The sequence below is a fragment of the Triplophysa dalaica genome, chromosome 15 (assembly GCF_015846415.1).
Source record: "Triplophysa dalaica isolate WHDGS20190420 chromosome 15, ASM1584641v1, whole genome shotgun sequence".
Taxonomy (NCBI): Eukaryota; Metazoa; Chordata; class Actinopteri; order Cypriniformes; family Nemacheilidae; genus Triplophysa; species Triplophysa dalaica.
The window spans coordinates 10792425-10816797 of record NC_079556.1 but is presented as its reverse complement, the minus strand read 5'-3'; the positions used below and the strand labels follow the sequence as shown (position 1 = coordinate 10816797).

Below are 24373 nucleotides of genomic sequence, written 5' to 3'. Positions count from 1 at the left end.
TTTCCAAATAATAAGATCTTTGAAAAACTCTTGCATCCTGCTGGAATAACACTTATCATGCGACTCGACACAAACGTGTGGAGTCCATGCCAGCTCAAGCACATGCTGTCAATTAAACAAAGAGAGACAAACCAAAACATTCAGATATTCATAGTGATTTTTCACTGTTACATCTTCTTGCTCAAATAGTAATGCTTGCATTAGAATGATTTCCAATCAACGATTCAATTGTCAGTAAAATGATTAGCAGTTTTGTAATGTTTCAGAGGGTTCTGTTGTTTAAACAGGTCATTTCCTGTTACTAAAGCCCAGCTCGACTCATGTGGCCGCTGGTAGATGTATCTTCCACATCACCAGTCCTGTAGTGCTAAACAGTGGGCCACTGTGTCGCCTCCGATTTGCCTGCTACCAACCAGAGCCACACACCGGAAATGTCTCTGCCTTCGTGAAACACGACGATGACTCTGACATTACATCGATAGCTCTCACGCCCAGAGAACGAGGAGGAGGCAGGTAAGAACTGCAGGGACGAAATGTGACTTTTCTTTAATTGCCTTAATTTAGCAGTAAATATGCAATAACCGCAATTTGGACACTTTCAGTTACCCATGTCAAATAACAAAAAAATTGATAGTTCTCCCCAAAAAATTAAAATTCTTTTATCATTTGGTCACCCTCATGTCAAGACAAACCTGTAAGACTTCTACAGAACACAAAAGGGAATTCTGAAGAACATTCGTTTGAGGGCGAATAAAATTTAATAAAGAGTGAAAATGTTTGTATACTTGTGCACATCATGCAACTACAAGTGTTAAATGGAACGGTGACATTGCAAAAGAACATATTGACATGTCGTACAAGAAGAACTGCCGTATTGCAGAGACACTTCTGCTTCTAAGAAGCAGAATAGGATGATGTTCGGTTCTGTAACAGCACAAAACGAATGAGACTTTTGTTATGGAGATGTCATTGCCATTGATTTTCTTATGCCGGGCACATCACGATACAAGATGGATGAAAGCATTTTGTTTCTAAAACTAGATCCTGATATTTCTATCGCCATAATTGATTCTGACAGAGAGCTTGGAATAGATTTTGATGCAATGCAATTTGGACCGGACCAGCACAATCATGATGAAGCTAATACACTTTTGCTCTCCGCATTCGGCTACGTGGCTCTTGGCCTAATACATCTGAGGTTACGTCATGGAGTGTGGTGTATTATACAAATCACTCACAATGCAGATTTTAATACAGCGACCAGTATTAGCTATACTTTCCAAGCGTAAATACACGTAACAAAGCCTTTAACCAGGTTCTTGAGTGTTGGTTATTAATGATGTATAGTGACTTTTCACTGTGAAACACATTTCCTTCTTTGTGACCCAGGGCACAGTGGAAGGTGCTGGAGGCTCTGATTGGTCAGTCAGATGAGCCCTTCCGGGTGACACTCCAGTACTCTTCCTGTAGCAGTCATGAGGTTGGATTCCTGGGAATTGATTCGTTGGAGCTGATGGATTGTGTGATGGGTGATTATCTTACTTTTAACATACACACTTTTAGAATTTTTACAAATGTTTATGATATGCTATTAACTATTATACTGAAGCACTTTTTGTTTGTGCCTGTTTAGTTTTGATATTATGTTTTTCATTATTTATGGTACTTTTGAACTGAATACTTTCTTTTTATCACAGATGATGAAGACTTGCAGTTGAATCCGGACTGTGAGAATTACTCGTTTAACTGTGATAGTGGCACATGCATTGAGCAACCAAGTGTGTGTGATCTTCATACCCATTGCACACATGGGGAGGATGAAGGATTATTATGCAGTAAGTAAAAGAGTGTAAATATTTAATGAGCTGTGAAAACGTGCAATACTGTATCTATTTTTTAGCATATGAGGGTTTTTTAGCTAATATTGCACTGGCCAAAACTAGAACTCTTTTTCACTAAGTACGCCAAACAATGTTTATTCTTTTTGATAAATTTAAGATGTAAAGAACTGTCTGTGTGCACTACTTTCCCACCTTCAGCATATCATTTATGCTAATCGAAACATTTCTTTGAAAGGTGGCTATTAAGATATAGCTTACTTTTTGTTGAGGGTGCACGATTGAAGTATGAGGTGCGGTGTATCATGGTGTTCCGAAATGGGGCTGTTGAGTAACTTGCTGGCCGTGTAAGGCTCACATTAGCCGTATTAAATCTTGAGGCCATGATAAATTGTTAATCCCTTTCACTGGAGGTGCTGGATTGGCAATCTTTATCTGTTTTTCACTAAATTAAAAGCCACATGTGAGAGTATAAAACGCATCAATGTTTATTCTCCTGTAGGAAAATGTTTTTGGATTATTTATTCCTCATATATGGCAATGCTGCGCATTGTTTTATGATGAGCTAATTAATCATTTCAAAGAAATGTTACTACAGTATTTGCCAGACAGCAGTAAAGTTAAGAACATAAAGCTTTATTTTCACACTTAAATTTATAGGGTAGTCTATTATTTTGTCTGCTCATATGACATTCTGGTAAATAGTGTTGCAATGTAAATCATGTGGGTCAATATATTAAATAGTGATTACATTCTTATAAATTATGTTTACAACATGTCTGAACTTCACAAACATTTACTTTAGGGCCGGGTCTAGGGGGATTTTCCTTTTTGCGCCTCCAAAAATGTCTATCTGACAGTTAAAACATTGCATCTTTCTCTTACACTATGTATTATCTATTAAATAATGATCTGTCACATTAATCACAGAAAAATTTCAAGATTTTGCACTGTGACTATATTATTAGAAAAAAGTTGCCCAACCAAATATGAGATTTTCCCCCCTCTCCACCCAGCCTAGTACCGGGGCTGATTTACCTCAAAATACTCACAAGAAGGTGTAATGTAAATGAAAGAGTATCTTTGACCTGTAAAAGACCAACATTGTGATTTTGTGTATAAAAGAAGGTACAGTAGGATATAGTGATTATAGTTATTTACAAAGTTTAACCCTGTTAACTGTATCCATGGTTTTCTAAAACAGGTCCTTTTAAAAATGTTAAATGAGTTAAATCTTCTCACTCTCACCTCAACCGCAACATCAGTCAGTGTTGTTTCTATTTGCTGCCAGTATTTAGGTTTATTAAGGTGTGGAATTAGTGTTAAATAAAAAAAAGGTATTTAGATGTAAAGCTTATAAAGGCAAGTTTAAAAGATAATTTTGCGATTAGTACATGTATTCCTTTCCTTCAATAAATAAATGTAATGCCTAAGCAAAAACGAATGCCTTACAATGTATCACACATTTACCCAGGAGATAATGAAAGACTATTTAAAGTAACGCTGTCGCTGATGCGTTGACAGTGTAAATTGTAAATTGTACAATCTCTAATAAGCTTGTGGAACTTTCCTGATGTATTTGCAGGCGCCTCACCTTTGGGTTCATACTGTTCATTTGAGTCAGACATGTGTGGATGGTCGGTGTCTAATACCCAACCCTCTTGGAAACTAGTTAGTAGACAACAGCTAACTGAAAGCACTGATCCACTGGGCACAACGCTGCAAAACACAAAAGGTAAATGTGGACAAAAGCTTTATTAATATATACTTGTGTATATATATATATATATAATTAATAACTCAACAGTATTGTCAGGGCAAGGGTGTTTTTTTCAGAAGTTGTGTGCTTTTAATGTTTTAATACAACATTTTTACAACATTTTGGCCAAAACAGTGGTACAATGTAATTTTTTTGGTAAATTTGTTAATTCTGTTATAAATAGTTTTGTATTTTAAACTCTTCATTATTAAAAAAATATTATTATTGTTAAAAAATATTATTATTATTAAAATGTATTTTGAACTGTGTATAGTACATAAGTAGGGCTATTTGAAAATAGAGAACTAGACACATGCTTCAAATGTAAATGCTGGTCATGTAAATACTGGTTTGATATTTCTGTGCATTACAGTACCTTTTCTATTTATGAATATTTTTACATAAAAATTACCATTGAGTGGCATAATTAAAACTTTTGCTTGTGTCACACATACTTGTGGGCGTGTAAGATAAGTCGCATTAAAGGTTTTCACATATCAAGTAAATTGGCTTGTGCAAAAAGTCTGATTTGAGATGCACAATTATACCACAAGATGATTCAAGAAGTGTTTATCAAAAAACAGTTCTGTGACCCATAATGAACTCTACCCTCTGTGTGTTCATAGACACGTTTTTGCAAAACTGTTGAATTTTCATCTTATTAGGGTGAAACAGGGACATGTTACCAATGTTGCAACAATGGAACCGATGTGTATAAATGACAAAGCTTTAAATATCTGTATGCAGTTTTACAGACATGAATTGGAAAGCAGTGATTTTAGTTATGAATGCGACCAGTGGGACTTTTTTCACGCTTATAGTGCATCTGCAAAATCCGCGCTGATATGTAGAACATTGCTGTATTATGCAGCTTAGTGTGATATATTGGTAGAATGTGTTGGAAAACTAAACTTCACATCTGAAGCACAATTGTTACATTTATGGGTTTTGTTGTATTGCATTTTAGCTGAAGCTGAATGATTTTTTGCAAGAAAGAAAAAAACTAGCTATTGTTATTTGGGAAGAATTGTGTATTTGAGGGTTGCAATACTTTAGAACCCATTTTGAAGATTCTCAATAGCCTCTATTGAGTTTTTCATTTGTAAGCGGTTCAATATCTGAGCACTCTGTGGAGTACTAACGTTTTCTCGCCTCAGGGCATTTTCTTTTCCTCAAGGTCAGAGGTCACAGTGATGAAAGCGATGTGCTGGTTCAAAGTCCTGCTTTTCCACCAACTATATCCAATCAAGGATGTCAGGTAAAAGTTTAGATTGTCAGTCAAGGGTTTGTGAGGACTATTAATGATGCGTGAGTTAAAAGCAGAATTATTGATCCTACAGTAGACAAAGGCTTTTATAAACCATTTCTGTTATACTAATTGAAAATCTCTTCACAACCTGATAGCAATCCATAATAAAAGTCAACTAAATCATAAACATCTTCTGTGAGAAAGCTCTGAAGGGATCTTATTCCCTTTTTTGCTTTCAAAGCTAGCCTATAGCTTTATTAAAAATCTGTATAAAAAAATTATGAAAAACTAATTTTACATTCTAGAAAATCAATCCTGTAAAAAAATTGTCCAACCCAATTTACTAAACATTATGTTCATATTTCAAGTGAATGGTTAGGTTTTGTCTTCACTGCATATTTCCAAATCCCTTCAATGTAACCATAATGTAACCTAACATTTATGTCTTCATTTGTGTCTGGTCCTGTACTGCATCAATTGCTGTTGTTTTCTGTGCAGTTGCGCTTCTCCCTGTATCTGTGTGGAGACTTCAATGGATCGATTGTGCTGTCAATTGTAGAAAATGGAACTTCATCACCTCCACTTGTGTGGAAGAAATCTTGGAAATGGAAAGATAACTGGCAGGATGTCAATTTGCAGATAACAAAGATCCTAAATGGGTGAGATGAATAGATTGGAGCATGATAGAGATATTGTAAGATTGATGCAGTGCATTAGGAAATGTACACAACATCGACAAAAATACATGGACATCCATTTAGCACGATTTCACATTATATGTGCTTTATGATTATTTTATTTCCAAAACGTATCCATTCATAGAGCTGAAATGAATGTTGATAACTGAACTGCAGCGGCACCCATCTATTGCATAGACACAAAACCAGTGCAAGTGAGAGGATGCCAGTAACCAACATTCTTCAAAACATCTTTTGTCAGTCATACTGGTTTAAAATGACATGAGGGTGAATAAATGATGACAGAATAGTTATTTTTGGGTGAACTATCACTTTAATGGTTGAAGCTGAAAGCGGTAAACCTTGAAATAGGAAAGGAGTGTTCAACTACTTTAAGCCATGTATTAAAGTATCAACAAAATGTGATGTTTGCATGTGATTAAACAGGATTTGTATTTTTTTTTTCACTTCAGGTTTTATATTAAAGTGCAGGCGATGTGGGCATCTGGCTCTATGGCAGACATTGCTCTAGATGACATTTCCTTAAGTACGGGATGTTTTGAAACAGGTAACCTTTCTGTCTCTCACACATTCATACATACAGTAAGTTTGTATGTACTTGTGTGCCATAAGGCTGAGGATTTAAAGGATATGTGGCGTGCATATGATACCCAGTTACCAGTGGGTAGAATATTCTCTTAATGTTGGAGACTCTGCCTAACTTGTTTTGATAATGGCGAAACTGAAAACAAGACCTCTTTATTTGCATTTCCATTCCACAAACCAAAAAATATAAGTGTCTTTTAAAATGAGGACAACAAAATCAGATGTAATACGATAAATACTCAGTTGTCAATCATTCTTCATTGGCTTTGTTGCTCAGTTCTAGGAAAATGTTACGAATCTGTTAAATATTTTGAAGGCACAATAGTTTTCACTGTTTACAATATCCAGGAATAAGCTTTCATATACTGTTTGTAGAGTAAAAATCTTTCCTCCCTTCCTGGTTGACCACAGGAATTGTTAGGCCTGTCAAATGAAATTTGACAATGTCTTTGTAAACGTTATTCCCCATAATTGATTCTTTTGTAAAGTGCATGACACATACAGTATGCTCAAGTCTCTTTCTAATCCTGTGATTGCTCTCCTTTATGTTTTGCTCCCTCGCTGCTGTTGTAATAAACAGTAATAAAAGACATAATAACCAATACAAGCTAGGTTGCGCTGTGAATAAATTTACCATCCAACAATGATCAAATCAGTTAGATTTTTGTTCCTTTCTAATTTCCCCTTTTTCTGTCCATGTCTGATTTTGCAGATTTTAATCAGTTCCTTATGGATATAATACCTTCACGAGTCCAGCTTACCAAAGACCATAATTTGGACCCCGGCTCTGATTTGGATGACAACGGTCCTCTCCCAGAGCCCTTTGCATCAGGTTTAGTGTTTTGATGGATGATATGACTGCCATCACTTTTGTTGGAGTACATGGTTTATGGTACCCAATAGACAATTGTGTTTTATTTTCAGATGTGTCCCTAATGACATGGTTGTTCACTTCCTGTGGAGCAAGTGGACCCCTAGGCCCGACTCAAGCCCAGTGTGACAGCGCTTACCGCAACAGCAACATCAGCGTGGTGGTTGGAAAGGAAGCCCCTTTCAAGGGAGTTCAGATGTGGAGGGTGCCAGCCACCCAATTGTACAAGTACGTTGAGAAACTTTACAAACAATATACTGAAAGAAGCAACATAGATGATCTGAGGTGTCCCTGTTGGTCTCAAAAAAAAATATTAATAAAATTAAGTCATCAAGACTCACTATTCCTTGCAGCTCCCTCCTCCAGGGGGCGAGCTCAGGAAGAAGCGGATGTCGAAATGTCAGCCATGCTTTCCAGGCCCGCCGCGAGCATTTGCTTGCAGTGCTGGCCGAATACATGATGCCTCGGGTTTGAGCACAGCTCCAAGTCGCTCCAACCCCAAGTCCCGTGTTTCCTGGAAGTGCATGAGGAAATCAGTAAGAACTGGAAACGTCCCCTTTTCGGCGCGTGCATGTCAAGATAGTTCCATCGCCCTTTCTTCCCTCGATGGTGGGGCGGCTAGAGGAGACGTCGCTGTTCCCCAGGTGGAACGTGCTGTCTCGGGGTTGCTCGAGCAAAACTAGTTGATCCGCTTTCTGACAGCCACATATATCCCAAGCGACCTAAACCAGACAGCCGACGCGCTCTCTCGTCAGTCGACACCTCGCGGAGAGTGGCGACTCCACCCCCGCACAGTCCAGCTCATTTGGGCGCAGTTCGGGCAGGCTCAAGTAGACCTGTTCGCCTCCCTTGTCCCCACCATTTACCTACTATTGTTGTCCCTGTCCGAGGCCCCCTTGGCACAGATGCTCTAGCGCACAGCTGGCCGCAGTACAAGCGGAAGAACGCCTTTTCCCCAGTGAGCCTCATTGAACAAGGTCAGGGAAGAGGAGCATCAAGTGCTACTAGTTGCGCCGTGCTGGCGCAACCAGACTTGGCTCTCAGATCTAATGCTTCTGCCGACAACTCCCCCTGGCCGATTCCGTGATGAAGGACCTGTTTTCTCAGGGGAAGGTCACGTTGTGGCATTCCAGGCCAGACCTCTGGAACCTCCATGTCTGGCCCTTGGACGGGACGAGGAGATCCTGAGTGGCCTACCCCCTATGGTGGTTGACACCATCACTCTGACTAGGGCCCTCGGGCACTAGGCAGCTATACGCCTATAAGTGGTGCCTCTTCTCGTCCCAGTGTTCTTCTTGAAGAGAAGACCCACAGAGTTGCTTGATTGGGAACGTGTTGTCCTTTTTAAAAGAGAGACTTGAGACTAACCTCTCCCCTTCCACACTGAAAATGTATGTAGCCACTATTGCCGCTCATCAAGACTCAGTTGCGGTACAGCAGGACCTGATCATCTGGTTCCTAAGGGACGCGAGAAGGCGGAATCCACCTCGTCCGCGCTCTATACCCTCTTTGAGAGCTTGACGTGGTCCTGGCAGCCTCAAGAGGCCCCCCTTCGAGCCCCTCGGAGACACCACTCTTTCTCACCTAACGATGAAGACCGTTCTCTTGATAGCGCTCGCTTCCATCATGAGGGTAGGGGACCTATAAGCATTCTCCATGTCCCCAGATTGCGTAGAATTCAGGCCCGCTGATTCTCACGATATCCTGAGATCCCGGTCTGGCTATGTGCCCAAAAATCCCACCACACCTTTTCTGGACCAGGTGATGAACATGCAGGCACTCCCCATTGCGGAGGAAGACCCAACACCATCCGTGTTGTGTCCAGAACGCCTACTGCGCCTTTACTTGGACCGCACACAGAGCATAAGGAGCTCTGATCAGCTCTTTGTCTGTTTTAGAGGTCAGCAGAAGGGGAGGACTGTCACGACGGCGTACCGATCACAAGATCGCCCGTGCCTACTATCAGTGAGAGCTCACTCTGTCCGGGGTATAGCCTCCTCGTGGGCACAGGCTCTGCAGAGCTGCGGGTTGGGCTATGTTTTTACAAGGTTTTACAACCTCCGCATAGAACCAGTATCAGCCTGCGTTTTGCTTGGCAACATTTAGGACCGGCAGCCGGTAGGGCGTATGCCTGCGAAAGCACCCTCCCCCCTCCATAGGTGGGTCAGTGTGCTTTTTAGCCTCCCCCCTTCCCCCACAAGGTGAAGAACCGGCATCCAATCCATCACTAAGCAAGCACCCCCCTGCGGGCAGGCTGTTAAGAGCAGCCCTACCCCTTTGGCCCGCTGCAGCAGTCGTGAAAGGCTCTCAGAACTAAAGGTGAATGAATGCAGCACGGTGTCTCCCTTTTATACCCGAATATCCGGGGGCGGAGTCCCGCATGCCAACATTCGCCAAGTTCATTGGCCTTATCGAAGCAAGTAGAAGTTGATAGGTTCTCAAGAGCGAACCCCATCTGTCGGTTCGACAAAACGTCTTGTTACTCCATCAGGGAACTGAGGTTACATCAGTAACCTTGACGTTTTCGTTTTGTGATCGGATCAACTGAGATGAATCTGAATTCCACCTGGGTCTTTAGTAAATTCGACTGTAATAGCAATAAAATGATACATCACCCAAAAATTACAATTCTGTCCGCCTTTATTTAGCCCCATGTCATGCAAAACCTGTATGACCTGAACACAAAAGAACGTATTTTGATTTTGAGAATAAGTCAGTGAGGTCCAGTGTTTGGTTACCAACATTCTTCAAAATATCTGCTTTTGGGTTCTGCAGAAGAAAGAAAGTCATACAGGTTTGGATATGATATGAAATGATATGACCTTAAATGAGGATAGATAAATGATGGGTAACTGTCCTTTTAAATTAGAGTTTGTTTTTCATGACTCTCTCTTTCTCATACAGTCTGTTCTTCCCCTTTCCACTGTCTCATCTCTGCAAAGCAGCAAGATGCATGACTCACTGGCTGTGGGCACAGATAAATCTCTTCTTGAGATTCTTGAGCGAAGTGCTTAATCTGGCCCGTGTGTAGTGATGCCTTTGAACTGATTTAGAGTGATTATAGATGCTTGTTAGAAGCAAAATTGTCTATGAAAGCGGGCAATGCAGAAAGTAAAAATATGTCACATAATCTGTCGGATGAAGATGTAAATGAGATTATATAATATCAAACTGGAAACCAGACATCAGACCCAGGCAGTCCCTCATTTCTTAATGTAATGATTTTGTATTGTGTTCAATTGTTATGGTGCCCTTAGCACTGTCTGGTATTAATAACAAAAGGTTCTTATTTTCCCTTGAGATCGGAAGATTTTTTTTATTATACAATATAAGACGTATGCTGTAAAGGAATTCCCTCTGTGTTAACTCCTCTTAATTTGGATTTTCGTAAATGCATTTTGGGAATTCTAGCATTATGGATGTGACATTTTCAGGTGAAACCTAAAAATATAAATTCTCAGAGAATGTATTTATTACCAATACTAGAAATAATACCCCAAAAAATAGAGAAGGCGTGGCTTTAAAGAACTTTTTATTTTAATTTCATGTTCCCATTTATGAGGAATATGGACAGTTATGGATGTGACAATAGCCTTACCTGACAATGGATGCAAAATGCTTTAAAAACTTTAACAGAGACTTCACATAATTATTTTGACATCTAATCTATCAGCTGGTGAAAACCTTTGGGAAAAACTTTATGATTTTATGGATGGAAAAACGTTAGGATTTTATTGCATTGTTTAACGCTTATCACTGATTTATAAGTGATTGAGCAAAACATGTTTAAACTTTTTCTTGCCATTAGAATATTACTAAAATCTTCTTTACACAAAAGTCCCCTTTCATCTGCTGTATTTTAAAATTATACATTTCTGTCAATTTAAATGATAGGTAAGATAACATTAAAGCATTCAGAAGATGCTTATACAAAGCAATTTACAGTGCATTCAAGATACGTTTGGGTGTTCTCTGGTCCACAGACCCTTTGATGACCATTGTGTTGCTTAAACGACATGTTAAGCTAGAGGAATACTCACCACCGCATCCCATACAGTATATAATTATTTTGCTGAATAATTGTTAATCAACGCATGATGATCACTAAGGGAACATCTTCATTTTTCAGGATTTCAGCTTATGGAGCCGGAGGTGGTAAAGGAGCGAAGAACCATAACAAACGCTCAAATGGTGTATTCATCTCGGCTATCTTCAAACTGGAGGCAGGAGATATACTCTACATCCTGATTGGTCAGCAGGGGGAAGATGCCTGTCCAGGGGTAAGTGATAACATTCTTTATTCTTCATAACCGGAAATCAGTCTGGGCCACATTATGTATTTATTACTACCTAGTACCTCCCCTCTCCTTTTTTGCAGAGAAATCCCCTTACCCAGAGCATCTGCCTAGGCGAGTCTTCTGCTATTGAAGATGGTCTGGACAGTGACGGTTCAGCTTTGGAATGGGCAGGAGGTGGAGGTGGTGCTGGGGGAGCCACGTACATCTATCGAGTAAGATAGTTTTCTTTTTTCTTGTCTGGTTTCTATCCATCACACATCTGTCACACTTTTGCGATTCCCCTCAAGGGGACCATGTGGACAGTGTAAAAGTGCCTGTCTAGACAGGCGTCTCAGAGACATGCTGAAATAATTTAAAGTTGTCCGAATTGGAACGGTTAAGGAAGCCAGGGCTCCTTTGGAATTACAGTAGGATTTCTGTTTACTGGGATTGAAGGCAACTTTCTTTTGGATGTCCGGGGACAGATGGAGAACGAGGAAGCTGTCCCTTTGCTGATCGCAGCAGGAGGGGGAGGAAAGGCCTACCTAGAGGACCCAGAAAGCAGCCTGGAGCAGATGTTCCTCGAACAGTATGAGAATGAGATGACAGCCGCTGGTGTCAATGGCAACACTGGAGCAGCAGGTCTTTTTCAAGCACATCTCATTTCAATGATTATTAAAATAATTGAATACATAAATTGTAAAAATTGTCAAATTTTCTGTTTTTACTGTTTTAATGCTTGTGCATCAATTTAAAAAACTCACATTGAGGCTGAAAATGTCCAAACACTGAAAAAATATGTTTATAATATATTTTTATGACCCTTTCAATTACTAGAATTAGTTTTTATCATAACTACCAAACATTCATTCGTTTTTAGAATTGTAACTCTTTATATACCAGTTTGTTTACATGGTGACCTTGTTGTTTCTTATGTTAAAAATGTATAATTCTAATTATTTTCCATATGCTAAGTGTGAAGCTGATTATTTTATTATTACAGTATTTGATATGTTGTTAATCAACAACAACAATATTTTTCATGGATTGTTATTTTTTTGAGCCATGCAAGATTTAAACAAAAACCCACACTTTTGTTCAAAATGGATAAAAATGTCCATGTTCAGAAACCCTCATAAAATGATTATATATGTTAAAAAAATCTACTTGTACTTACTTTAATGTTTTAACCATATCCTTTTCAGAACATAACTACAGAAATGCATTCATTTTCAGAGTTTTAACCTTGTTTGTTTACATAATGCCACATCTATTATGCCTTTTTTGGTGAAAACTGTACTGATGGGGCTTATGAACTTCTACATCAAAATCAAGCACACCTTTGATCTCAGTTAAAATAGGTATTAAAAATTAATAGCAATGCAAACAAAGGGATAAAAAACAAGTTTGAATGATAATGATTTTTAACTATGTAAGCTACAGTGACTTGAATGTAAAGTGTTGGATTTGTGATTAGCTGTAAAATATGATGTCTTTCTTTCAAACTGTATACATACACACAAAAAAATTCAGTACACACATAGAAACCACATCTATACTAACACATAAACACAGTTATAGCTGTATCTTTTGTCCGGTTTGCCCGTTGTGCTATATAATACAGCAAAAACAGGAAAGCTGAAGTGCTCAATAGACTAAAATGGAGAAAATAGCACAAACAAAAATTTAATAGTAAGTACATTTTGAACCACTTGCCAACATAACAGGATTTTTATATGGAATGTAGGATTTATGCTTGCATGGCAAACAGTTAAAATGTGTAATGGGTTTCAATGAGGACATTTTTATCCAAATGGACCTGATAACTGTAACAATTAAATGTACGTAGTTTCAAAAATTATTAAAATTCCACTAAAAATACACAGCTTTTGCAAGATGTATGATGTTTGCATATACACAAAAGAAAACAAAACTGAAATGGACAAAAATATACAATAAAGCGCACAAGAGTTAAGATTAAAATGTATTTTCTTAGAATGCAGTATTTTGTAAAGGGTGTGGAGGGTTTTTTGAAGTATTAAGTATTCCAATAAATTCCAACTATCACATATTTGCGTATGGTTTATATTCAATAAATTCCATTAGCTACCAACCAGAAGTTTCGTGATGTGACGGCTGTTTCAATTTAGCCATCAGGATCCCATTATCTTGTGACAATATTTAAAGTTATTAAAAATGTTTTGTGGAGCAGACATCTGGAAGATGGTTTCTACGCTACAGTCTCACACAAATTGACCACAATATGTCCACAATGTGTTTTTAAAGAACTTTTTACAAACACGCAGAATATTTTCCTTTGGACTAAAGGAAATTTCCAAGAGGACTGTACGATACTGATGAAAAATGTGCGATACTGGGTAAGCAAGTGTATCTTTGTGTTTAGGTGGAGGAGGAGGATGGAACGACTCAACTTCTGAAAACAGGGCTGGAAGGTCTGTTATTGAAGGAGGACAAGGAGGCACATCCTGTCCCCAGGCTTTGGAAAAGCTTGGCTGGGTAACATCAGGAGGATTTGGGGGAGGAGGCGGTGCATGCACTGCTGGAGGGGGTGGTGGAGGTTACAGAGGTGAATTTCTATTCGAATGTGAAAAATACTTGCAGGTGTGTCACAATCATACATCATCCTACTGCGTAATTTACCCAGGAATAGATCACCCAAAAATGAAAATTCTGTCATCATTTACTTACCCTCTTGTCATTTCAAACCTGTATGACTTTCTTCCGCGGGACACAAAAGAAGATATTTTGAAGAATGTTGCTAATGGCACTTATTCCCTTGCATTGGATTTGTGTCCATACAATAGAAGTGAATAGGAGCCGGCACTGTTCGGTGACCAACATTCTTCAAAATATCTTCTTTTGTGTTCTGCGAAAGACCGAAAGTCATAAAGGTTTGAAATGACAAGAGGGTGAGTAAATGATGAGAGAAATTTCATTTTGGGTGAATTATCCCTTTATTGGAAAACAATAGGTTTGTGAGAGAAAATCTTTCATATTTTGAGCTTATTTAGCAATACTGCAATGAGTATATAACTTCAATCTCACTGGTTCTTGTTTTGGGCCGAAATTATCATATACAGTAACTGGTCGCAAAAAGAGATAGGATTTAAGTTATCAGCTGTTGCCATTTGAATTCATATGCACTTGTTTTGGTTTCTATTTACATACACAATAACACAATAAGAAATTTCATTTTGGGTGAACTAATTATTTTAAGTCTAGAGATATTGTTTTCTGGTCCAAGGAACAATAAACTGTGATTTAAAGATTGAATCTTTATATCACCTCTGTTCAGGTGGAGATGCGCCTCTTTTTGATGGCATCACAGAAGATGGACAAGATGGAGTCTCCTTTGTCCACCCCAGTGGGGAGATATTTCTCCAACCACTGGCAGGTCAGGCTTTACCTAATATTCGATATTTGTCACTGAGAATGAATCTGTCCTTTAATCCACAAAAACATAATTGATCTAATGTTGAATCAACCTCGAATACAACCAATTTAACATTTATAAACAATCATATCTGGGACTTAAAATTGTGATCAACGTTTATCTCTGAGAGGTTTGCTATACAGGTTGCACATTATAACTGGCTCATTCAGTAATGGATGTTGAAATGAAAAAAACAAATGCAACTTGTGAAAGATAATAAGAGACCTTATGTGAATGATTGAAGTTGGCGGCACAGTTTATTGCTTCAAGTGTGTTTGGAGTTAAATGTCAGAGTCCAGACTGACTGTTTGAATAAGGGCTGGGGCTTCAAAGCTTGCAAGCTGCAAAAGCACCAAAAAATATTTTATAGTTCATACTTCTAGCCATATATTCTAGTTTTATACTGCTTGCCCTAAGTATTCAAGCCATGCTTATGAGACAGAAAGCTCCAATATCTGCTCATTGTTACTTCAAGGAAAAGTTCAACCAAAAAACAGTGTGGAATGACATGAGGTTTAAGTAAATAGGACAGAATTTACATTTTTGATAAAGACAAGATGACTTCTTAGACTAAAGCACTGGCATTCAGTCGCAGTGCAATGCAGTACTGATGTGTTTTTTTCATTGTGTTCCAGTCATGGATAGTCATGGAGAGGCTGTGATAAAGGTGTATCTGAATTGCAGTCACTGTCAAACGCAGAGCTGTAAGCGAGATGAAGAAACCAAACTTATCTTCTGCTTGTGTGACAACGATGAGGTGCTCGCACCAGACAACGTCACTTGCTTAGGTAGCTAAATACAGTTTGCTCATTTGTCTCATAGTTTCTCAAAAATTGACAAACAATATCTGATTTTATTATTCTCATTCTGTTCATCCCTCAGTTGTCCCACTAGGTTCTGTGGCGGACGGGCCCCCGTCCCTGATATTAATCCTGGTGGTGATCGCGTCCACAGTTGTAACGGGTGTCGTTCTGACCTGCGCCAGCCTCACACTCAGTAAGAGACTCTTCCAGTTCTGCATCAGCTCTGTGCCATCAACCTTCCATCGACTCTGACATTCCCCACATACAATCTAAATGTGACGCTACAGGACAGACTTAGTCATGTAAAATTATACTTCTTAGAAGAGCAAATACAAAAGCATCAATGCTTTTAAAGCCGCTAGGAAGAAAGATTGCGAGGACGATGGGAATGTCAGTGAAAATTATAACAAAGTGAGTGGATTTACTTTATTTTTTTACTTTGTATGCCCAGAATTATTTCGAAAGTAAAAGGCTGAAAATCGCAGAAGCCACTGGGCATTACTGGATTGTAGAAAAAGCTTATACATTAAAAGCTTGAAAAATGAGCAAAGTTCGACATGAACGAAACTGTGACATGAACAGAGTTTAGGGACAAAATTGTGAAGCCAGGCCAAATTTGATATAGCACTTTAACGCTGAGGGAAAGTATCAGTTGATGCACCAGGGTTCGCGTCACAAAATTGTGCATATTGAAAGAAATGTTAAATATTAAAGACACAGTAAAAATCCTCGCCCCCTTACACCAATGCTAAATGAGTAAACTGCTATTTATATGATATTATCACCAAAATACTTTATTCTATTTTAAAAGCATTTCTATTGAAAATGAAAAAGAATATTAAATATTTTTATTCAACTGCTTGTTTTTAATATTTTAAAAGGAGCCAATTCTAATGCTTTGCTGTTTTTTCAACTAACTGTGTAAAAGGAATAAGTAGGGAAGTAAGACATGAACTATTAACCTTAAAACACAGGCTATTGAAAGGGCTTCAAAATAATGAGTGTACATAAACAATTAAGCCAAATTATTTTTGAACTAAGCAGACTCTCGCCAATGGGCTTTTTGTGTATGCTCACTGACCATTATCTTTATTAATCGCTGCTATTTACTGCCTGTGTTTTGCACTTGGTAAAAGGTTTTTCCAGAATAGGACAGCGAGGGAATATTGAGGGTGTTGTAACAAACTGTCCCTTTAAATGTGAGCTTATTTTGGAAGAAATCAGGAAATCAGTTTATATACCAAATATCTCCATTGCACTGGTGGCTGTCCAACATACAGACATATGAAATTAGGTCTTGAAAAGGGAAAATGTTAACAACATTCAATTTCACTCACAATTTATACCCAATGAAATATTCTAGAGGGCTTTTCCACCAACGCACCAAATTGTTCTAGCTTCTTAATCGTCCACTCCATGCCGATCCTGGCCACCCGGTACATAAATGGTTTTATTTTCCACCACAGGGCTGATAACGGAAATCTTTGGAAATGTAAACACAAAATTGTCACGCGCTGATTTGGTAACATAAGAGACTTTGCTGTAACGTCTCTGCACACATTCTACAAGCACGCTTCAGGTTAGACAACCGTGCTGAAAATTCCAAGCGGAGAACAGTTTGTAATCGTGCCGTTGAAACATAACTGTAACTGTTCCAGATCGAGGTTAAGAACGGTTCGCTGCAATGGTGGAAAAGCGCTCCTGGAGATTGGCATAACTAGAAAGAAATCTCTGTAGATCTTTGTGGTTTAGCCTGGCCCAAATTTAACTTCTGGTTTGTGTTTGGGTACCGGTCTGCTAGTGGCTAGTAATTTTTAAAAAAATATTTATATTTAATTATATTAATATTGTATTTTATATTAATGGTATTAAGTAAGGGATAATGTACATGTAGCTGGATGTTATCACAGAAATGAGCCCAGACAGTGTGATCAGGACCCGACATGAAGCGGAGGGTCTTGTTTCACACTGGAGGGGCTTATTTCGCAATAACAGCCGATTGCTTGTCCATTATCCTGCGTATTACACAGCTTCTTGCCACATGAGAATAAAACTGGACATGAAATGTGAATTTGAAATCTTTTATAAGCAAATTTTTACCGAATGCAGACCTTTCCGTGAGGAAAAGCTGTATTTTTTTGGTTTTAAAGTAAGAAAAGATGTTCAATTGACATGAACATTCAATTTGGTTTAATCATTTGTAAATATAAGGTCATAAATACTATTAAAAGACATTTTTTTAAAATATTTTTTTTTACAAAAAAACCTGTCAAAATGATTTGTTGCGTCCGGGTTACCGTGTGTTATTAGTTTGAGAAGTTGTTATCTGGGAATAACAAACCTGCAAATGTCGCGACTAGCCAATCAGAATCAAGCATTCCAATGAGCCGTGTAATTAATCAATTTAAAACATTTAAATTTACATTTATGCATTTGGCAGACGCTTTTATCCAAAGCGACTTACATTGCAGTAACCTATACATTTATTCTTTGGTATGTGCAATCCCCTGGGACTGAACCCACAACCTTATGTTGATAACGCAATGCTCTTAACAGGAAAGCTTAAACTACTTAACTGTAATTGATTCTTTGCAGAGTTCCACCAGAAGTTAAGTTTGGGCCACATAACTTTTGTTTATATTGTAGCCGTTAAAACATCTATATTTATCTTTAGTTTGTTGTTTATTTTAATTATTTATCTCTTTTTAATATAATCTTGAGGGCCCCCTTGTACATTTGTTAAGGCCACGTATTGGGCCCCGGTCCCTTGGGTGAGAAACACTGCATAGAAGTATTGATTAGAAAGAATTGAAAGTACAGAGCATGTGAAGCTGACGTCACGCCCCATGCTGCATGTTGCAGTGGCCCTGCTATCTGGGGAGGATAATACTCCACTGCTATCATTGTTTTGATATGTACCCTTACTTGTTTTGTTTGATGCGTGGAGTGAAAGACCACATCGAAAGTGAAAGAACCATTTCTTTCTTTTCCTGAACGACTCTGAGTAATGCTATTGCAGTTTTTTACACTGCAAGACTGACCTACCATGGTTATATTCCAACAAGAAAAACAAAATACTGCATTGAACGCACTATAGCCATCCTCCCGAGATGCTGCAACATTCAATGTGACGTGACGTCGATTTACAAGTTTTATAAAAAAATGGCTATGCACAAATATAGATTATAGGGATAATACTGCCAATTACTTTATGAAATATACATTTTTCATTTTTTTATTCAAAGAGACTTTTAATATTGTGAAGCTTCTCATATTTGGCTAACTGATAATTACTTAATGAACTATGTATTATTCATATTTTTGGAATTCAAATTAGACATTTAAAATACTTGCAAGCGTCTCTTATTTGGCTTCTGTTTCTTGCCTTTGGGATGTAAATTCTTAATTTCATATCACATCTGTGAAGTGCAAGTCTGTGTATCAGATCTGCTCATTTCATAGCCCCCAAACCCTGTGTGATTGTTGAACCAGTAGTATCAGGCGCATTTAACTGCAGACTCACATACTAAAATGGAAGTCATAAATATTGACGAACTCATTGCAATTCTTTTTGTTTACAATTTTTAATATCCGCTGTTCCCTTAAGTTTAATAATTGTATATGTTTATTGCATATAAAACATATATTGTTTTACTTAATTCTGCTCTAACTGTAGAATGCTTGACATGTTTTAGTTTAATCTTTGTAAGATCAATAAAGACATACCATAACCCAAATCCTTTGTAACAGTACTTAATAAATATAATAATAATATATTAATTTTATATAAAGGGGTTCATTTACTAAACAGTCGGGCCACTTTTGCTCCAACTATTTTAATGCAAACACCTTCTTAGAGAAGAGGATTATAACCAGGAATATATCCAGATGAGAGGTTGTCAAGCGCTCTTCCATCATTTTAAAAAGACAACTGGATCACATCAGTGAAGCGATACTGGACTGTCCCAGAAAAGTCTTCATCCTTGACAACCCATATCACAGTCCAGACCCAGAAAATTGTGAACTGCACCACATAAATCGTGAAGTTTCAACAAAATATAATCACATTCATATCACGGTTATTGTCAATACTGGTATATCCTTAGTCCTTGTAGAGACTGTTTCAAGCACATTTCAATATTTCATTAGCAAAAAACACTATAGCAGGCCTTACGCACAAGCATAAAACACACTTTAGGTCAATCTACTGTACAATGAAAAGCACATCAAAATTTCTGGGTCCTCAAGTTGCAGCGCTCCACTGGACGTTAACTGTATCTTTTCTCCTGAGCTCTCCCCCATGCAGGTTGGTAGTCTTTGCTCGGGTCGCGCCCCTCTCACCCCTAATCCCTGGTCAACTTCCTGCCGGCTTCGCTTCGCGCCACTGCGCCAGCAGCCTGACGGTAAAAGGGGACCTCTCACCTCCACGCAGCGCCCTCCCCGGCAGACTACCAACCTGCATTGGGGACACTGGCAGCCTCCGTTGAGGGTGAGTTCACCCTGCCCCATTGCCGACTGAAAGGCCCAGAGCTTCAGTCCTTGAAGGAATGTTTGTGGCATTTAAAAATAAAATTAATTCAAATATTAAAATAAAAATAGTCATCACTTTTTAGTTTGTGTTAAAAGAATATTGATGAGTAAATTAACAATTTATTCAGTTCATTATATTATGTTATTTTTTATTTAAGTAGCACTCCTAGTTCTCGAACAGTCCTCATCCCGAGAGTCTTTAAAAATGCAAATAGTACATTTTCTAATTTTAATAGAACTACAAAAGGAGAAATAGGTGTACCTGCTTGTTCTGCGTCTTTGTGTTGGGAAAAAGCCTGTTAAAACTTTTACTTATCCATTTTGTGCCTTGAGACCAACGAACATGCAAATGTTGGATTTACTCTGTTTGCATAATATTAGAATTCACAAATATTATCATTATTTGTCTGATTTCCGATGTATGTGTTTTGTCTCATTGCAGTATATTATCGTAAGAAGAACCACCTGCATGCGGTCAGGATTCGTCTGCAGAGCCCAGAGTACAAGCTTAGCAAAATTCGTTCATCCACCATTATGACAGATTACAACCCCAATTATTGCTTTGCTGGCAAAGCAGCCTCACTGAGCGAGCTCAAGGAGGTGCCACGGAAAAACATCACACTCCTCAGGTACTCTTCATTTAGATATTCATACGCAAAGACAAATAAGATAAAAGACAATTATTTTATTTACATTTATATAGTCTTTAAATGTTAATTATGTTAAATGTTTGCACCTGTCAGTAATGGGGAATGTCTGGGGTCTACAGGGCCTTGGGCCATGGGGCGTTTGGGGAAGTATATGAAGGACAGGTGTTGGGTATGACAGGAGACAACACATCTATGCAGGTTGCCATTAAGGTGAGGGTTCCCAGACTTGTTTTTTCCTTTGAATGCTCATGTTGTCTCTACGTAGTTGCTCTTACTTGGCTCTGCATTTTCTTGCTTTGACAGACTCTTCCAGAAATCTGCTCTGAACAGGATGAAATGGATTTCCTTATGGAGGCCCTTATTATGAGGTAAACTTGGCTACAGTTGTAATAGTCACATGTGTGGGACATTATCATTCCAGTCCCTTAGTTCGCCATTCCTTATTGGGATTAAAAAGGATTCTTTTACTTGCTTGTTTTGTTTACCGGTTTTACATCTGCTATTGCATCTTCTCTAGTCAGGCGACAGATGTCTTGTAGATAATGCATTTATAATAACTGCACTGTTATTAATAACAAACATTATTGGTAGAACAATAGCGATAATGAACAGTCAATGCTGAAAAATCTGCTACAGTGTTTACCAATTGGGCCCCTATTGTTCATATAAAGCATACTACTGTGACGTACAACCACGCAAATCGTTTCTCAGACATGCGTTGCCTTTAGTTTTTCTAATACAATGCTGAAAATTATTAATACACCAGCGTTTTTACATACATCATATTATGCTGACCTTCTGAAACTTTGTATCTACATATATTGTGTTTTTTATTTTTTGCCATAAATCATTATTATTAGACACCCTTTATGTTTGTTACTTGGTTTTTGAAATAAAAATAATGAAAAGATCAATTTGAAGTATTAAAATTGCTGGTCAACTTTGATAACACAGTGTTAAATCTTTTAAAAAAAGTGTTTGTTCCATTTCCAGAGAAACAGAGATTTTTGAAGGACAGCTACGATATTTCAAAGGATAGTTCACACAAAATTGTGAAAGTTATCATGAAAATTGTCAAAATTTGCTCACTCTCATGCCATTCCAAATCTATAAACTGTAAAAAAAATTATGTTACAAAATTTTATTGTTTTATTTTACAGAATATTTTCCTGTATTTTTTAAATATAGAAAAAGGTAAAATTACAGAAATAGACTGCAAAGTTAAGTGTAAAATAACATGAAAAAACGTTTTACAAAAGTTTTTTTTACAGTTTTTATAGTGTGTGCCTTTCAGAAATTCAAAAGGAATGTTGATAATTTATAATAAAAGTGAATCAGTCACTGACATCCTTCCTCACGTTACATTTTGTTTTAGTTGAAAAAGACTCACACAGGTTTGGAATAACTATCATATTGGAACGCAAATATTAAGACACATCTTTAGAAGAGACCGTGGATGTGCTCTACTACACAAGTGCATGAATCATTTTGATCTGTTTTTCCACTGTTATGTGTCTGCAGTAAATTTAACCATCAGAACATTGTGCGCTGCATTGGAGTCAGTCTGCAGATCCTGCCTCGCTTCATCCTGCTGGAGCTCATGACAGGAGGAGATATGAAGAGCTTTTTAAGGCTCAACCGACCCAGAACTGTGAGTCTGTGTGTCTAGATATCATACTTCCATATTCTCTCTAAATTTTAACCATGTGTTAATGCTTAAATGGATTCATACTGTGTAAAATGAATGCAAATCGTCTTTGTATATGAGGTATGTTAGTGGAAGGTTTTCCCTGGTGGTTGGCGAGGGAACTGCAGGGGGGTTCTGAGTTATACCCTATATGTTATACAGTGTATACTGTATAAAATGCTGTTTTCATTACTTTTAAAATAGTTGAAAGAAAGCTTACAGGTTTAATAATAACAATAGTTATGTTAGATAGAAACATAAACTAAGATACACAAATTATTTGAGTTAAACATGCAACAGTGCTACTAAATGATTACTTTTATTAAAGTAAATAATTTAAGTAAAAAAATGCAAATCCGTGTGTAGTGTATCTTGTGTATTAGTGTGTATGAATTTGTGTTAGATGTTTAGTCTCTTTGCAAAGGGGACTGATGTTTGAGCATTTTATAGCTCTTTGTATCTTTTTTTCCCAGAACCAGCCCTCTTCTCTGAGTATGCTGGAACTGCTACACATGGCCAGAGATATTGCACTCGGCTGTCGCTACCTAGAGGAGAATCACTTCATTCACAGGTACATACTGTACATGCTGCCTGATCCTTCACTTGTCTTTTTAAGTGAAATCTCCTATTAAACTTGTGTATCAGTGAGTCATATCATATGTCTATTTTTGATGCTCTTCAGAGACATCGCAGCACGTAACTGTCTTTTGACATATCCTGGTCCAGACAGAGTGGCCAAAATTGGAGATTTTGGAATGGCTCGTGACATTTATAGGTGCTTTTATAAAACTTATGACCTCATTGTTTGCTATATAGCATTTAAAAGTATATTCATCTATATTAAATCATAAAACTGTAATAAGTGCACTGTAAGTCGCTTTGGATAAAAGCATCTGCCAAATGCCTAAATGTAAATGTAAATGTAAAACGTATGTTGCAGGGCAAGTTACTATAGGAAGGGCGGCCGTGCCATGTTACCAGTAAAGTGGATGCCACCTGAAGCATTCTTGGAGGGCATTTTTACCTGCAAAACTGACACCTGGTAAGAACATTTGTGGTTTACCTTATATTTGTTAGCAGTGGTCACAAACTATTTGTTTTACAGCTGTGATTATGATTAGAGCTGTGTTTGGACTTTTACGTCTGTATTTCTATATTGTAAAATATACTTCTATATTTATAACAATTGGGTGATGGGAGATTGTTTCATGAGTTCTCAGCCTCACAGAACTGAATTACTATGTGTGTTTTGTCTCCATCTGTAGGTCATTTGGGGTGCTGCTGTGGGAGATTTTTTCTCTTGGATACATGCCATATCCCTGCAAGACCAATCAGGAGGTATTAGAATTTGTAACAGGCGGAGGTCGCATGGACCCTCCTAAGAGCTGCCCGGGGCCAGTGTAAGTCACATTACCATTATCTTTAAACATAACCGGATCTAATAATTAAAAAAAACTTTTCGATACTTTAACTTTGTCTTGTTTAGGTATCGGATTATGACACAGTGTTGGCAGCACTGTCCAGAACACCGACCAAACTTTACTACCATTTTAGAGAGGATCAACTACTGTACACAGGTACTGTAAAACAGATCCTCCTTTGACTCATGTACTTTGTTTTACAGTTTTGGATTCATTCAAGCACTGCGATTTACATTCATTTGTTTAAAAAAGGAACAGCATAAACTTAAAAGTCATCATTTACACTCTCTCAAGTTGTTCCAAATTTGTACAAATTTCTTTGTTCTGATAAATACAGAGAAAGATATTTGGAAGAATGCTTGTAACCAAACAGTTCTTGGCCACCATAGACTGATTTCACGCCGCCGCCATGTTGAAATAGAAAGCGAGGCAGAGATGGCAAGAAAACCGTGACGACAGATAGACTGCAATTGTTTTGACAACCAGTCTGGAGTTATTAAAACGATTTATCTTAAATGTGAAAATATAAGCATAGGTCACACAAGCTGTTT

The 24373-nt window shown here is 37.9% G+C and overlaps 1 protein-coding gene across 1 annotated transcript in view; it reads left to right on the top strand.

Moving 5' to 3' along the window:
* The window catches only part of ltk (leukocyte receptor tyrosine kinase), a 40186-nt gene that overhangs the window by 13619 nt on the left and 2194 nt on the right, over positions 1-24373 (top strand). Inside the window, exons 4-28 of the mRNA XM_056768004.1 lie at positions 288-513; positions 1390-1529; positions 1698-1835; positions 3424-3573; positions 4755-4855; positions 5345-5505; positions 5997-6091; positions 6842-6961; positions 7054-7228; positions 11130-11280; positions 11379-11510; positions 11763-11919; positions 13682-13864; positions 14594-14692; positions 15367-15519; positions 15614-15727; positions 20507-20693; positions 20834-20924; positions 21018-21082; positions 22236-22365; positions 22875-22972; positions 23084-23176; positions 23342-23443; positions 23667-23801; positions 23888-23978. Of these exons, the coding sequence (XP_056623982.1) occupies positions 288-513; positions 1390-1529; positions 1698-1835; positions 3424-3573; positions 4755-4855; positions 5345-5505; positions 5997-6091; positions 6842-6961; positions 7054-7228; positions 11130-11280; positions 11379-11510; positions 11763-11919; positions 13682-13864; positions 14594-14692; positions 15367-15519; positions 15614-15727; positions 20507-20693; positions 20834-20924; positions 21018-21082; positions 22236-22365; positions 22875-22972; positions 23084-23176; positions 23342-23443; positions 23667-23801; positions 23888-23978 (3287 nt within the window). The remainder of the gene's footprint in view (positions 1-287; positions 514-1389; positions 1530-1697; positions 1836-3423; positions 3574-4754; positions 4856-5344; positions 5506-5996; positions 6092-6841; positions 6962-7053; positions 7229-11129; positions 11281-11378; positions 11511-11762; positions 11920-13681; positions 13865-14593; positions 14693-15366; positions 15520-15613; positions 15728-20506; positions 20694-20833; positions 20925-21017; positions 21083-22235; positions 22366-22874; positions 22973-23083; positions 23177-23341; positions 23444-23666; positions 23802-23887; positions 23979-24373) is intronic.